Source organism: Anopheles coustani, chromosome 3 (assembly GCF_943734705.1).
Source record: "Anopheles coustani chromosome 3, idAnoCousDA_361_x.2, whole genome shotgun sequence".
NCBI classification, from domain to species: Eukaryota; Metazoa; Arthropoda; class Insecta; order Diptera; family Culicidae; genus Anopheles; species Anopheles coustani.
In genome coordinates, this window is record NC_071288.1 from 52,504,382 (window position 1) to 52,520,432 (window position 16,051).

Here is a 16,051-nt window from a genome sequence, read left to right on the forward strand (position 1 = left end):
GCAAGGCGATAATGTGGAACATGATCCGTTTATGCAATCATACAGGTAAATATTCAAACAAAATTGTCACCAAATCACCGACTTTATCTTTTACTTTGAATCGTATTATTCTAGTGCAATGAAATATCAACACACAAATATTTTTCTACAAGCCATTCCGAACCCGTTTTGTGCTATGTTAGAAACATTAGTTGATCGTATGTGATCATTTCAGACGGAGAAAACAGTAACTTTTGTACAAATAAAAAAATCTTGCTAGTAAAAATGTTTCAAAATCTTGCTAGTAAAAATGTTTTGTTGGCAAATCTCTCTACATTTTTTCACAAACATTTTATTTTGCAATAAAATCAAGTTCTTGAAAAAATGTTTTAGAAAGCAAATGTTAGAAAGCCAGTAAGCATAAACAATTTATTTTATTTAATAACATTATGACAATCATATTCTCACAAGTTCAGTTTCCTATCTTAACAATGTAAATTTCATTTAAATGATTTCTATTATATTTTTGGAGGTCCGCGAGAGCTGAGCGGTAGCGCCGGTTAGAAAATCGGCCCATGGGCGCCGGGGATCACCACTTCGACGGCGTGGGTTCGCGTGCCAACCTCCCCTGCACGAGGGGACTGACGATCCATGGACACAAAGGGAAAAAAAAGTCTTGTAAGCCCTTAACAGGCCCTTAAGGCAGGCTTGACCAAAAGACGGTCGTTACGCCAAGAAGAAGATTATATTCTTTGAATTAATATCGCCCACATCAATATTTGTTTATGTTGTCTTGTCGAAAATCGCCCCTACCTTCGGCGGCATGGGATCGAAACCCAACCGAGACCGATTCTTCCCCTGTACGACAGTTGCTAAAAGTCTCTATAAATCCTCATACTACTCCTACTTCTTAAAGTGAGGCCTAAATGTAAATGTATTCAGTTGAATACGGTTGAATTGAATTGAATTCAGTTGAATACAGAGAAAACACTGTTAAATGCAGACCACGATCGATGCATCGAGCAAATCTGTAGGATAGTGAATCAAAACGGAACTTGTCGAGCTAATCAATGATGCAGTTGATGCAGTTGGAATATCATGTGCTGCAGTTAGAAATAATGCTGCTGCTTATATGATATCATCTGAAAATCCCTGTAACACTAAAACTAAGTGCTAGTCATGATAATCGTTTATTTGTAACCGTTTGTATTTTACTTAAGTTAGTCAAGAAAAGGCACATTGTGTACAATGCGAAAAATAAATTGTCTATTTTAAGTGTTGTATTTGCAATAAAAATCTACGTAAAGTTGGTCTAACCCACTAGATTACAGTTTAGAGGTCAGAAAACAGTTGAAGCAACATGGAAAACTTAGGAAAGTGTAAAATACAAAAAAATAGTTGCCACTTTGAAAAATCTTTTTTCCATTTGGTTCATTGACAAGGAAGATGGCCATAAATTGCTGTCGGTATCAATTTCCGGTACATAACATGACCATCACAAGTGACTTCATCAACCGTGTGGTTGTGGCAAACCCCTTACACACCTTCGTAACTGCCTGCTTGACCACTTCTGTTCCAAGATTCTTGTTCTTTCGCACAACCGTGCAGGGATGTAAAGCACAAATCGACCGGATGTGCACCTGAAAGCATTTCGATTTCTCTCTGTCCGGTATATCTAGGCTGCAACCGAGTTTCATTGTCAGTTGTTATTTTTGGCTTATTCATAGGACAAATGTGTGCCGATGAACATCAATTTGTAAGGAAAAAAACTGTGTAAAACTGATTTTACGGAAATGTTTGTACTTACCTGACAAGTTTGCGTGTAATAACATAAACTTTTTCCACGACTTCGATTTTTTCTTACTTCTCGTCCAAATGATTTAATTTCTAGGCCAAATAGTTTGATTAGGTTTTTTAAATTATTCTCAATTTATTTTTTAATTACTTTCTAGTAAAACTAAAGTATAACTCATATAACTTCATAAGAACGGTCATGATGAACTAGCAGAATATTACGAAACAAAACTACAGAATTGTTTTTGTTTTTTTTAGAAGACACATTAAAGTTTATTTGTATGTTTTCATAAATATTAACCCTGCTTCATAACAACCATCAAGAGAGTATACAATTATTGTAGACTTTTAACAGTCCATAAATTCCTGAATAGAGCGGCGTACGCCTGCCGTAACACCACTTGAGCCAGCTTGATGATTTTACACCACCACGTCACCACACGACCAGTATAAATAAAACCGTTAGGCTAAGGAACAGGACGGATACGCCGACAGGGTGCATCATGCTCGGTTTTGCACCGGAACAAAGCGCATTTTCAATCCTATCACAGTTCAGGAAGTGTCGATCTGTGGAGAGCAGCTTGGCGATGCGGCGCAAGAAGATAGCCGACTCCGGCTTGCAGATGAACCGGGCACTCCGGTAAACGCAACTCTCGTAAGAATACCTGGCACTGAAGGTAGGGACAAACAAAAAACAAAATAAAATTTAAGTACAGAAAATACTAATCTACCGAAAGTGGAGTTTGATGCGAGGAGTTGGAGTGTCGGGAATAAGGACGCATGCGTTGCGGTTTGTTCATGTAATCTGCCTTACTTACCAACAGAATTGTATGTACTGCACGTCCATCGATTGTCGACCTGTGCGAGCCATTTCGTCCTTCAGGATATGGATGAACTGATTCGAGCAAACGTCCCACTCCGGGTGCATCAAATTGAAGCAGCCCTTGTGGCGTAGGAACTCTGTTCATCACGGATGCGGAGCAAAGGGGAAAGCAGAATGTAACAGTGAACATAAGTTTTAAGTCATGATTTGTTAAAAACGAAAACGGTTCGCAAAACATTGACCTTCTTCGCTTTAATTGATTTTACAAAACTGAATTACATGAATTACAATGTTTGCAAACTCCACCGGAAATCGTTCCCAGCATCAAACCTCCCCCTTCGGGTACCTATCTGAAACGAATGATCGTAGCACAGGTACTGATACAACTGTTGAGCGCCGTACACTTCGTTTTCGATGATTTTCCGCTGCCTCGCATTCACGCATACCTTCAGGTACTGCCGGACGCATTCCATACCACGAGTGAAAATCCTAGAATGGGACAGGAAGGCCAAGGGCAATGCTTTAACAAAAGCCGGAGCAAAACATCCAAACAAATCAACAAATGGTCAACCCTCCAAGGAATACCTACATACAGCGTTGGTTGATTTCCTCCAGCGAATCGGGAATTTTAACCCGCTGCAGTGCCTCCACCGCTACCGGAGACGTAAAGTTGCTGAAACAATTGCTCAGCAATTCACCGGCACGGCCGCATACCGGAGACTCGACGACGGTACCGCCAACGGATGGCAGAGAGTCTTTGTGGGAACCCATGGAAGAAATAAGAAAAGTAGCGTCCCCAAACATACATATGTAGTTTTGTTTCCCGGATGCTGTTTAAATCGGGTAGACTTATTTCGAAAATAAGGGATACTACAAAAAGAATGAAGAGTGTCTCCGGTTATGGGCTGGATCTAGTTGTTGGCCACCCTGAATAACTTTTGAACCGTAATAGACACAGCTGATCAAAATGATGTCAAACTTTAATCTATAAAAAAAGCTTATAAGCTAGGCTTCTAAAATAAGTTATTCGTTTTTCATTAATAAATGGTAATTTTTTTCATATTTTAAAATTTTTTACATTTTTTAAAGGTGACCCGCAACCAGATAGAACTTTGTTTGTTACTACAAAACGACGCTTTATGTAATTATATGCCATACATTTTCCGTTAGGGTAAAATAATATAGATACTTTGGTAGAAAGTTTGCTAAGCTCTCTAGCTTTCTAGCCATCATTGGTGATCATATCTAGGCACTGTTGTGAACAAAAAAAAGTTACAGTTACTAAACTGCGAAGTAAATGCGAAAAACGTAACTAGGCCCATAACTGGATACACTCCTATATGGTTTTTTAGAAAAATTACTCAAAATTATAAAAAGACAAAATCATGAATTGAATTTTTGTCCGAAATTCATTGGTATTAAATGATTAAGGTATTCATAAGGTTTCACTCTATTTTTCAATGAATATTTGTGTTTTTCTCTTAAACCTAAACTGTTTATTTTCTCACTAATTCATAAATCATTATTATAAAGGATATGCTAAACAAGATGTAAAAAATAATCACAATGCATTTCCTTGGATTTGAACAAAAGCATTCAGTAAACATCAAGGAACTTCAAGATGGACACTTTATCATGCCGGTCACTGTGAGTGGCAGTTTACAATTAGTTCGCATTTCTCTATCCATAACATCTTATTAAGCCATACCGACGGGTTACTTTCAGCGATAATTCAAGAGAATTTGATTGATTTCAGTTAAATTCTATGAACCAACTTCATGGATTGATCCAAACAAAAACGAAATGCCTATCCAACGTTTATAATTTTTTCATCCGAATTTTATCAATAGTATTCGTTACGAACTCCATCGAATTTCCACGAGATGAAGCCCTTTTGATGGATATTACAATGCACATAATGACAATCATGAAAGAAACGATCGTAGCACAGGTACTGATTCTCTCTTCTTAAAATTGTTTTTCTGAAGCTACACCGAATTTTGGGAAAAAATAAATTGGATTTCAAGGTATTCAAAAAGAAAACAAATATTTATACTCAATGCAACAGTAATCTCTCGATAATCGTTAATAATAGGTAAATTATCAAAGATATGTAAAAATCTGATCTTGCTTGTGGTTTATGTGGACTTAGTACAGTGGATAGTTGCTGTGAAGTAAATGTAACCGATCTAGTTTTTCGAATAAACTTGTAGAACTTTCGTTTGTAAAAGTAAGTGCTACGCGGCATAAAACAAATTAACAATCCAAAACTTTTATTATGTTACCCTATTTACATTGAGTTTGAAAGGTCCCAAATTAGATTCCATATTTAGCAATGCAATAAGCATTAAAACAAATATTGGTATACATCGTAATCGAAACACTTATCATTTTACATTCATAAGACACTTGACTTCACTTTCGGCACTTACTTCCCAACAATATGCACCAGAAACAACAAATGACACCAATATTGTTTTCCATAATGTGATATGTCTTTTCCTTGGCAAATATCTGGTAATACATCTTAAGATTCTTGCCACTGACGATCGCCCAAGACACCGTTCAATCAATCATGATCAACAGCCGTAACGTCATTGACTTTACTGGCACAGATTGACTTCACCGCCATACGACACACTACTTGTGCACCTCACCGGAAGGGTATTATCGTGTAGAAAGCACGCTAACGGTAGCTCCACAAACGCCTTAAATATTCACAACCATCACAAACCATGTGGCACAAATAATACAACTTAGTACAACTCTTTGTCACGTATACGAGAAGCGATGATGTCCCGACAGAGCGGCTGGTACCATCACTAAGACCGTGACCACACTCAACACCTACAGTCCAGGTCCGGGGTATAGTGTCCTCGTTGGACGCTGGGAGCCATCGGCACCCGGAAACGTTATATATTACCGTTCGCAGGACGACGACAAACCGGTCTGTGGCGCGTGTCGTCCTTTGGCATCCTATTATAACGATAAATTCGCGTCTCGAGAATTCATTACGTGGTGTACCGTACGACCTTAGGCCGAACGACGGTTACGAACTCGCGCTCGGGCACTCAATAGTGCTTCATCGTGGCACTCATTTCTCAAGGAGCATCAGGATTGGCGACGGAAAATCGTGTCTGCTTTTGAGGAACGGTATATTTTCCATTTCATCTTCATTTCTTACAATTTAATTCGGAGTTTCTCATTATTTGTTGAACAAGTACTATTGCGAGGAGACTTAAAGATTTAACATAAACGATGCACAGTAATCACTTCTTGCCATTATACCATTGAAATTTTGATCTTATTTTCCATTTTCAATTCAAATTTGAGTTTATTTTGCCTTGAAAAAAACACTCGTTTCATTCCGCTTATGATTTAACGAAACATCAAAGACTTGTTCCAGGATATACTTAATCTGAATTATTTGCAAGAATCTCCGAACGATGCGTAGACAACAGAGTAAACATTAAATGTAACCTCTTACCTACCACCCCTTAAACGTCTCACGCTGTTAAAGATGGTACATGTGGTAAACCGCGTAGAGCACGAATCCGGGGAAGAAAGAGGATGAGGAGTTTAATATTTCAACGAACTCCTCTCTTGTGTGCGTTTGTTTTTATTTTTAATTTCTCGTTGGTTTCTTTTCGCCCTTTTTCGATTTCCATAACAGTTGCAGCTGGTCATAACCACTTACACCATCCAAATGCTTACTTGCAGTGGGGAAAATTGTTGCCAAGCTTTTGAATGTTTCTCAGTAATTTTATTAAGCAGTTCATTGCGTAAAGATTTATGGTTTCGAATTTGTAATAATGGCATGATTTTCTACTAAAATTGTTAACATCCATTGGACAATCACTGTATTCAACAATACAAGAACATTTTTTTCGTTGAATTTAATTAAAGTCAATGTCGTATATATTGTACATACTGCATACTTGGCGTTGATCCGTGTCACTTCCAGCTTGCGCTTGTCTATCATCCGCATAACCGGAGAAAACTTTTCCCACTTTTCTCAAGTATATCATAATAATGCTGGTTCTTTTCAACATTTGTGATTGACGTTGGAGCTAGGTAAAATCCTAGACACACCATTGGCCCAGGCAAGCCCCTTTTCCCCTCTTCATGCATCACGAAAGCAAATTTATTCGAAACCACGATAAAAGAAAGAATCCAACCAACAAAAGCAAAAATATGCCGCAACAGGAAAATGGAACGAAAATTCGTGTATTTTTCGAATCCATCATATCCCTTTATTCATCTCAAACGGTGGATAAGGAAATGTCAATTACGTATAACATCATACTGTTAATGAATTTATAAAAGTAATAGAAAATCAAATCTGAATCGAAATCTAATCAGAAATTATCAAAGAGGTTTCAAACTATAAGAATATTTTTTCTCCTGATATTTCCGAAGTATATTCAATTAATATTCGTTACAAGATATGTATCCGAGTTAGCAAACATAACAGATTACTTTTTACAATTTATTCATATTGATAAATATAAAAACTATATGAAAATTTGTAATAGATTACAAGCTAAAAAAGATAAGACCAACTTTGGTCTTTGGTATAGATGTATTAACGGTAATAGAAATGTCTGGAGGGCTCTGGTGACCCCACAGCTTAGGGCCTCAGAATAGATTGTTCAACCTCTGCATCCATAGTTCAAATAATGCAATTAGCAATGTCTAAAATTATGTGCAACTATTTATTGTTGTTAGGTAAGGTGCACGCTCTTATTAATAACCCCCTAGGAGCATCACATTATCACATTTCTAAATCCATGAACCATGAAAAGCGCACAACGCGTCACATTCAAATGATTTGTTACCATCCAGTTGCGTAATATAAGCTACCGTGCCTCAAAAGACGCCCTTTGAATGGTGCTACCGCTAATTAAATTTTACGAATATTGTTACGCAAACGAATTCAACTATTGTCAGAGACATGCCTCGTTAAACCATATACCAATGATTAATGAAAGCTTTATGATAGAACTATTAACCTATCAATAGTAATCGCTTTAGTTCAGCAAGCATCACATATGTACTGCAGCGAAAGTTGTGAAACTTGAGACTAATTGAAGCAAAAGTTGCTGTTTATGTTGAGTAGAATGTAAAAGTAAACTAAATGCCAATTCTATAAATATTTGTTTGTCGTGAGAAATTTAAGCATTTCACCAACGTACCAGCTATATAATTAATTCAATTGACACAGACCTGTTCAAAATAGGTGACATTTAAACGAAGCTTCGGAAGAGGTTCAAATCACAAGCCACTTAAAAAGCTAATATACAAAAGCTTTCATTCAACCCTCTGTGTCCTCTGCGCCGAGTTACAAACAGTCAAATCATCACTATGATGGAGCAACCCCAGGCTGAGAAAATTCGAACGAAACGTGATGGACACATGATGAAAATAGGTGCCAATTCTAATTTCACTCTAAACCATTCACCGGGAAGGGGAAGGACATACACGTCCTGGTGCGATGAAAGTTACTTCAACTTTATGTCTGCGTTGACATGTATGGTAAAAAATGAAGATGACATCTATCGTTCAGTGCCACTTGGGAACGGTGGAAAAGTTTGTCTACCTTCGTAGAAAAAACTTCCTCCTCGCGGACATCGTTCTGCTTGCCAAGTGTGATTAAATTTAGTTCTATTTTACCATTTCTCTCACGATCTGCCGGAACATTAAAGGAAGGTGCCTATTGAAATAGGAAATTGATGTGTAAGCAAAAGCAGGGTAAACAAGATGTGTACGGAAAACATTCCACTCATGATTAGGGGAACGGTTTGTTACAGAGGAATTATTCACTGCTCGCTCAACATTCTTTAATGATTTTCTATATTAATATTACCACTTCCTGGTTTTATGCTTAACAAACTTATCCTTTTGGTTTAGCACATTGCAAATATATACATCATAGGCAAAAAAAAACATCCTAGGTTATTTTATTTTTCAGAGAGTAAAACTTGAGCATCAAAACAGCATGCTTATTTGAAATATGTTTCGCAAAAAAGTAAAAAGTCAACCAAGATTAACTTATTTTCCAAAAGAGCAAAAATTGAACAGCTTCCCTAGACCCTTTTTTCCCTGAAACGAAAATCTTCTATTGCGAAACCTAATCACGTCCTGTTTACATTGTTGTGAATAACAAATAATATTTGACGATTGTTCACACGCCGAGTTTACGGTTTAGATTGTTGTGAGTTCTCGCCTGCATATGATGCTGAGATCTGGAGAATTCTTTAAAAGTTTATTTTCACAGTTCCACCTATCGACAAGTAATCACAGCAAAAATGGAAAACAAGAAATAACAAAATTGCTTGGACAACATGGAAAATATATTTGACCATATTTTTCTTTTCCTGACCCTTAAAAGAATCTTTTTGTGCATTTCTAGGCTACCTGTTCTGAACAAACACACAACATGCAAAAAAAATAAATATTGTGGAATGTTAATTTCAGTTATTTACGCCCCAAAAGGAAACGCTTGTTTGTAAACATGAAAGACCGTTAAAGACGTGTCCAAATTTGGTAAGGTTGTAAGAGAGAGTGTAACTTACGCGCTTCTTAATGAAACAATTTCCCGCGGTGCGGTTAATACTAGGAGAAACTTTTAATGAGGCAAAAACATTCTGCATGAAAAAAAATAAACAACATAATGTCCCCCACCAGCCGACCCGCAGGAGACTATAAATTTTAATTAACCTACAGGCTTTCAATTCTCGTAAAATTATGTACCTTTCTTTCTTCCGGCATATTAGTAAGCAGGGCTGGGTTGTTTGACCAACCCAAACAGCGTCTATTGCCTGTGGACATCATTTTTCCCACCCGAAACGGCACCTACCGCCCAAAAAAGAGCCCGCGTAAGCAAATGTTCTACTTTGTACATTTGAACTAATTTATTTTTTACACCAACCACCAGCAGCTCATTGCATGGCACGTTCATCCGGCTCGGGACGGCACGTGATTGAAATACGACATCCTGCTAAAATGTAGTGTATGGATAATTTGACCATTCTTGCAGTAAATTTGATTTTTGACATTCTCCAACAAATCTGGTTCTATGCATCATTGAAATGTTTCGTTTTATTTTGACGTACCATTTGTTAATATTCAAACCAGGTACTGCGTAACTAAAACTACGAAAAAATAGATTTTACATTTCATCCATCTGTTAGGATCAGCCGGTTGATGAATTGAACTCTGTCTAGTGTTTACTAGCGCTGCATAGATTCCAAGCAATATTTAATTTTATTAGATGCCTGCAGGAGTAAATATTTTCAAAATAAATATTATGCGCTTCCGTTTTAACTCAAATGGCAAATATATTCGGCAGACACTTCGCATTGCCACGCGCTCGTGAGCTACCGTGAGCTCCAAAATACACATTGAGAGGGAATGTTCATTTAAGTATACTACAACACATCCCAGGACTACCGATCTTTTGGTCCAAGCCAACAGTAGTCAGTCGGGCCAACGAATCCTCGCGAAACGGTTCCTCTTTCACGTCTCTAAACAAGAAACTCAAGTGTTCTCTGGCGTACGTCTTTTCTGTTCCTTATAGAGAACATGCATCGTTAATGTGCATAGTGCTGTGAGGTTTAGATGTTTATTGGCGTGGAACATTAATCAACAAACCATCAAAGCAGTATTGACTACCAATACCAACTATTCTGGTTAAACAGTCAAAATAAAACAATGGATCACAAAGCCATAATAAGGATATTTCTGTGCTCCTGCATTCTTCTCTCCGGCTCATTCTGTGGTAAGTAGAGTAGTGCTTCGTGAAGTGTAAATGTGACACGTTTATCACTCCCAAAACGCGGCACACACACATTTCCTCGCGTGATCCTCGTGCCCCGCGGGGAGTGAAATTGAGGGGACGCAAAAAAAAGCAATCATAATGGATTTCAATGAACCTTGGCGCGTCCGGTAATGTCCCACGGGGCAATGGATGACTGGAAAAGACTAATGGTTTAGGGACAGTGGGTGAAAATGAGCAAGCCGCGCTAAGGTGGCCGTGAAGCCTAATAAAATCGTCCCATAACTCAGCGCAACCATGCGGCAGACGCATCGAGCGGCGGAATGCAGGAAAGGTCCAAGATAAACAGAATAATCTTTTGCGAAAACAGGCCAGTTGATGACAGTTTTCTTAGAATCTGTTGACAAATTGTAAAGAAGCATGTCAGCATTATTTCAGTTATTATAAAAATGGTATTAGTTAGAAGGTTACTAGGTTAGAAGTTAAAACGTGTAATACTTTATTTGGATAGCGATTTAAAAAAATTACTCTGCTTTCTCCTTCATTTCGAAATATGTTTATTAATGCGAATCGAAACTGATGTGTAGATGAAAAGAGTTCATAATTATGCAAAATGTTGCACCATAAACGATAACTATAAAACACGAATAACGGAAATACGGATACATAAAAATAAAAACGACGCAATTGAGATAAACCACCACGAAAAATATACACAAACATGGTTTCTTGGCAAAATAGCAGCAAAGATCATTATCCGTTGCGAATTACAGTATCACTCAAACGTACTATATGCGAGTGCTCGCATGTATTGTAGTCGGCAGTAGTATTCCAGAAAATCCAATTATACCCTTAAGGAGAAAACAAACAGACGATGTCAAGCGGATTCCGAGTATTCTCGAGATATATTGATTAATTTCATTGCGAAAGAGATTTTTCCCTTATGACAGTCAAGAACGTGCAATCTACCGTAATGTTTAATTTCGCAAAAAAGTATGCCTTATACACCATAAAAAAGAATGGTAATATTTTCATCTTTAAGCCCCTTATTCTACACACAAAATTTCAACCACGCCAATATAAATTAAAATGCATATATCAAGTGCGTATATGTAAAACAACGTACGGTACGAAACATAAAACGTCAGCGTAATGAAAGCCCTGTAAAGATGAAAGTATTCTGAGCCAAAACAGAAACCAAGACAACGTAAAAAATACCCCATCCACACATTCCCACACCTAAACTTAACATTAAGAAAAAGAAATCATCTACCATCCGTTAAAATATGCCAGATGAAGTTCTCAAATATTAATACATTCTTTGTAGGTGATATTTTCCCGGATTTTCTTTATCTGTCGGTGCACCCATCCACCGGAAGGAGCCAGTGAAACGCAAATTGCTTTCGTTTTTCTTTTTTAGCCCATCTAATGCCAACCTAATGCCAAGTGGATCTACAATGTTTGGCAAAGATTACCATTTCCTCGAGTGTACATCCCACGATGAATTATGGCAGCGGAAGCGTGCAATTTTTTGTATTTCTTATGCTACTTAGCAAGGGCTACACTCTCTTTGTAATCAAGCAGAAAGAATGGCTTTTTGTTCAAACCCACGCACTTTATGTTGTAAGCACCTGTTGTTGGTCAACGTTTAGTTGAGTGAGATATAAAAAATATCTCAACAACATAAATGATCCATTCGAAGTCTCGCTGTAAGTGGATTTACCGTAGCGGAATTTATTACGCCAGAAGTTATTTTGGAAATACAAGTCGACACCATCGGAGAAGAGAAGGGGTGGGTGGGATCTTCCGGGAATGGAAGACAGACACCCACAGCCATCACAATGCCCGTACCCGAATATCAGTGAAACCTTCGCCCGGCAACAGGGTTAACCTGGTTGCCCAAACACTTTTTGCGAGCGGTTAGCGTTGAAAGTTGCCTAAAGCGACGTATTCAATCAGTGGCTCTATGGCGATCATGATAGATCATGCATTTCGGCAACATTCTACAGAGACTACCGTTTCAGAGCCCCAGTATAAACACTACTAACACTAGCTCCAATTTAGACCACCGTTGTACGCCAACACGCGTTTTTGCGTTGCTATAGTGCGGAAATTCCAGTACGTTTTTGCCTGTGAATTGCTCCACGCTGTAAAATTGTTTCATGCGAAATGCTTAGCCTGGTGTTGATATGTTCCTGCCTGCCGTTGAGTGATGTTTTTATCGGGAATGCAGTATCGCTTTTCAAATCGTCAAAAGAACTTCTGATGACGGCCTCTTCAGAAACAATTAGATGAAACGCCGGAAGCGATTCCACGCGAACGAGTTACGATAGCAGACTGAAAATGGTTTGAAACTAACATTTAACAAGTATTTAACAAGGTTCTGAGGATATCAATACGAGTGGTAACAGTTCGCTAGAAGCTCATCACTTATTTATCTTAGAAAAGATAATTCCACCATTCCGGGGTACAAACAGTTGGCCTCAGGAACGCTAGCGCTGGAACACCACAGCTCCGTCAAACTGATGGCGTGCTAATCAACTTTTGCATTAATTTCAGCACCAGATTGCCCAACTGTTGGGGAAACCCAGATTGTTTTCACAACCTTTATTGTTTTTCTCTGCCTTGTTTTCGCTCTTTCATTTCGTCCAAAAGAATCCAACAACACACCCGAACCCTTCCCGGAACCAGTGTGTGGCCAGATTGCGCAATTGCTGGACAGATGCTTCCATAACTACACGCCGAGCGTTGCCGTGGAGCTGCTGCACAGTGTACAGATACCGGAAACGGTGGAGCAAATCGGCAGCCGTTGCGTGTGCGTACGAACGAAATCCACGGTAGCCCACGCCGGGAGTAGCCGGAAGTGAAGTTGATTCCGCTGTCCTGTTTCTCTCATTCCCACAGCCTGTTCGACCGGGGCATGCAGTGTGTGGAGCGTTACCTGGAAGTGTGCGTGGACGGCAAGGAGCGGCTCATCATCGACAACGAGGTGTACGGGGCGAAGCGGCTGTACGCGTTCCTCTGCCGGGACCGGGCGTTCCAGCAAGGTAGGACGAGGACAAATGTAGGCTTGACTTGCGGGCAAAGGAATTTGAGAAATCACGCAACGGAAGAATTGACAATTTAATGAAATAGAAGTGTCGAGTCCAATTTCCAAGAAACAAGGATGATGTGAAGTGAATATTCGCAAGCAATAACGTTCACTCTCCTTTAGCACTACAGTAACTGGCAGTCAATGTCAGACAATTGAATATCGGACCAACTTTAAGTATTTTTACCTTGTTCTTCAAAATCATCTAACGCCAGTCTACTTTTCAGGGGGCTTCTTCTTCTTTTCATTCTAACGAATATTCTAAAAAGATACTATCTAAAAGATACGTCTTCTAAAAAGATACTATATAAGTGGCAATCATACAAGGAAGGTGATTGAAAAATCACATAACACCATCTTGTTTGAAATTGTATTTAGATTATACGAAAAAAGACTAGCTAGCAACAAATTCTCATTATCTTATTTTTCTTGGCGTAACGAGTTATTATAACATGTTCTAATATTTAAAAACAAATGTTGTGAAGGTTGTTAACATGTTCGACTTGGAATGCCTGGTTTTGATACAGGGTTGTTTTCATAGCTTCCCATTTTCTCAAACAAAGCGTTTCAGAATACCTTTTCTCTATGGAAAAGAATGAAACTATCAGTTTACTTAACTAAAGAGTGCCCTATTCTTAAGCCTCCGACTTTGATTTCCTGCTACTGTCCTTCTCTCATTTTACTTACCCATTTTATTTGACACGCTTGCATGCAATTCCTTTCTAGAGTTCCTTTGGCACAAGGGATGTTTCCAGCATGTGCACCACGACCTCGATGAGTGCTCGAAGGAGTTTGTCGACATCCTGAAGGTGGAGATCGCCCGGACTTCGGAACAATCCTTCAACTTGCAGTACATGCACTTTTGCTGGTAACTGAAACCATGACTTCCGTCATCCATGATGTACACTGAATCGGAATCGTCTGCGTTACATTTTGATTTTGTTATTTTTTACTGTCAGCGCACGCTATGCGTACGAAAACTGCGTGTACCAGAGCGCCCGGTACAAATGCCGGCCGGATTCTGCCGTCTTCCTGCGTCGTGTAGCCAAGCTGCTCTCCACGGACCGACACTTTGCGAACTGTGATAAGATCGAGCATGAAATCTGCTCGGCCGATCGGCCGACCCGAGGCACTCTGGGGATTTCCGTTGGGCTTTCGCTGCTACCGGTGGTGGGGAACTTTTTCTCACCGTAAATCATCGTGGTGTGCGTGAAAATTGTACCGAATTCAAAAGGAAATGAACCTTGTAGCAAGACAACAAAAAATACATTAACGAGGTGAAATCGTGAAACGAGGCAAACGAAATGCGGGCGCCGTTCCCGGGGAAGGATAAGAGATGCTCGTAATCGGCTTTGCGGTTGCAATCTGGCCTGATAGGGATTCTTCGAATCGTTGGTGGGAAGTGGGAAGGATGTGGGAAAGCAAAATTTTTGAAAGAATTACTAGCACGTGGACTAACCAGTGCGATTCTTGCAAGGCCCGAGACGATGGACGAATTTTTGTGGTACGTAAGGATATTATTCTTCACAATGGATTAAGGAGTGAAAATTTGTTAGTTGTATGCTTTGGGAAAGTAAACTGGCTACGTATGTACCAACGAGGGTTTCACCGTAAAACAGAGTCAAATATTTGGTTTTGTATTACTCATAAGTTTCATAATATGTATGTTAATTATATTTATTAGAAAATAAATTAACGAAAACATTTCATCCCGTTAAATATATTTAAGCTAAATAGAGCTGTTGTTTAAAGCTGTTGCTGATCTTTATAGAAGTGTATTACACAACACTATAAATTTATTTTTTCCTGGAAACACGTCCGAGAGCTACGTAGATTACAAATGTTTTCTAGTGAATATCTCGAACCTGCGTGATATCTTGAAAAGTTAAATTGAGAAAGAAGTGTTACGTTACGACCATTATTTTATATAGTTTATATTTATAATTAGTTTCAACGAACTTTCTTTATTATATGAAAACAAATTAGAATTTGAATAAATTTGTTGCAAAAATTATACATAACTGAAGCTGGTAAGTTTTCTTTGTAACACTGATTTAATAGTAGATACTTTGAAACAAACGAAAATTGAGCGTTCATCTGTTTTTTTAGCTGAATTGAAAATTGTTGCTCGTACTGGCTTAAAAATTATTCGAAACAGTTTCAATTCACAAAACCTGCTTTTCATTATCCGAGACCCTCATTATGGAGAATTTAATAAATTTTACATTGTATCATAACAGATGCGTTACAAAATATGAATCGATACTCACTTCTTTATGGAGAGCTTAAAAAAAATTACATAGTGCCATAACAGTTGCGTTGCAAAAAAAGATTCGACATTATGTGGAATTTTCAAATTTTACATAGTATCATAGCAGCTGCGTTTAAAAATATGAATCGACACTCACTTCGTTTTTTATGTAGGGTATTTGCTTTTTGTACATTGTCGCCTCTTGTCTTTTGGTGTCGAGAAACGTTTTCCCTGACGATTTCATTCTCGGCATTGTGCCAACCGAAAGCAGTAGACAGGCGTTGGACTTCGAAGGTTGCAATTTTTCTTCCCACCGTAAAAACCCATGATTTGTTC

General features: G+C 38.5%; 2 protein-coding genes across 2 annotated transcripts; one reads left to right on the forward strand and one right to left on the reverse strand.

Annotated features, from left to right (window-relative positions):
- Positions 1-2,206: 2,206 nt before the first annotated feature.
- LOC131262677 (uncharacterized) lies at positions 2,207-3,367 on the reverse strand. Its single transcript, XM_058264734.1, has 4 exons — positions 3,186-3,367; positions 2,943-3,085; positions 2,592-2,733; positions 2,207-2,444 (listed from the first exon to the last, which is right to left on the reverse strand). Exons 1-4 carry the CDS (start codon positions 3,365-3,367, stop codon positions 2,207-2,209), a joined length of 705 nt encoding a protein of 234 aa, XP_058120717.1.
- Positions 3,368-4,162: 795 nt separating this feature from the next.
- LOC131262687 (uncharacterized) lies at positions 4,163-14,658 on the forward strand. Its single transcript, XM_058264746.1, has 5 exons — positions 4,163-4,243; positions 12,965-13,188; positions 13,278-13,420; positions 14,191-14,332; positions 14,424-14,658. Exons 1-5 carry the CDS (start codon positions 4,163-4,165, stop codon positions 14,656-14,658), a joined length of 825 nt encoding a protein of 274 aa, XP_058120729.1.
- The last annotated feature ends 1,393 nt before the right edge of the window (positions 14,659-16,051 follow it).

What these genes read in the sequence shown, in the direction of transcription:
- LOC131262687 (XM_058264746.1), top strand. Translation starts at nt 4,163, where the DNA reads ATGCATTTCCTTGGATTTGAACAAAAGCATTCAGTAAACATCAAGGAA. An exon ending in ACTTTATCATGCCGGTCACT is followed by an intron (nt 4,244 to 12,964) that starts GTGAGTGGCAGT and finishes GGGGAAACCCAG; the next exon opens with ATTGTTTTCACAACCTTTAT. An exon ending in GGACCGGGCGTTCCAGCAAG is followed by an intron (nt 13,421 to 14,190) that starts GTAGGACGAGGA and finishes ATTCCTTTCTAG; the next exon opens with AGTTCCTTTGGCACAAGGGA.
- LOC131262677 (XM_058264734.1), bottom strand. Translation starts at nt 3,367, where the DNA reads ATGGGTTCCCACAAAGACTCTCTGCCATCCGTTGGCGGTACCGTCGTC. An exon ending in GAAATCAACCAACGCTGTAT is followed by an intron (nt 3,086 to 3,185) that starts GTAGGTATTCCT and finishes GTCCCATTCTAG; the next exon opens with GATTTTCACTCGTGGTATGG. An exon ending in CAGTACATACAATTCTGTTG is followed by an intron (nt 2,445 to 2,591) that starts GTAAGTAAGGCA and finishes CCCTACCTTCAG; the next exon opens with TGCCAGGTATTCTTACGAGA.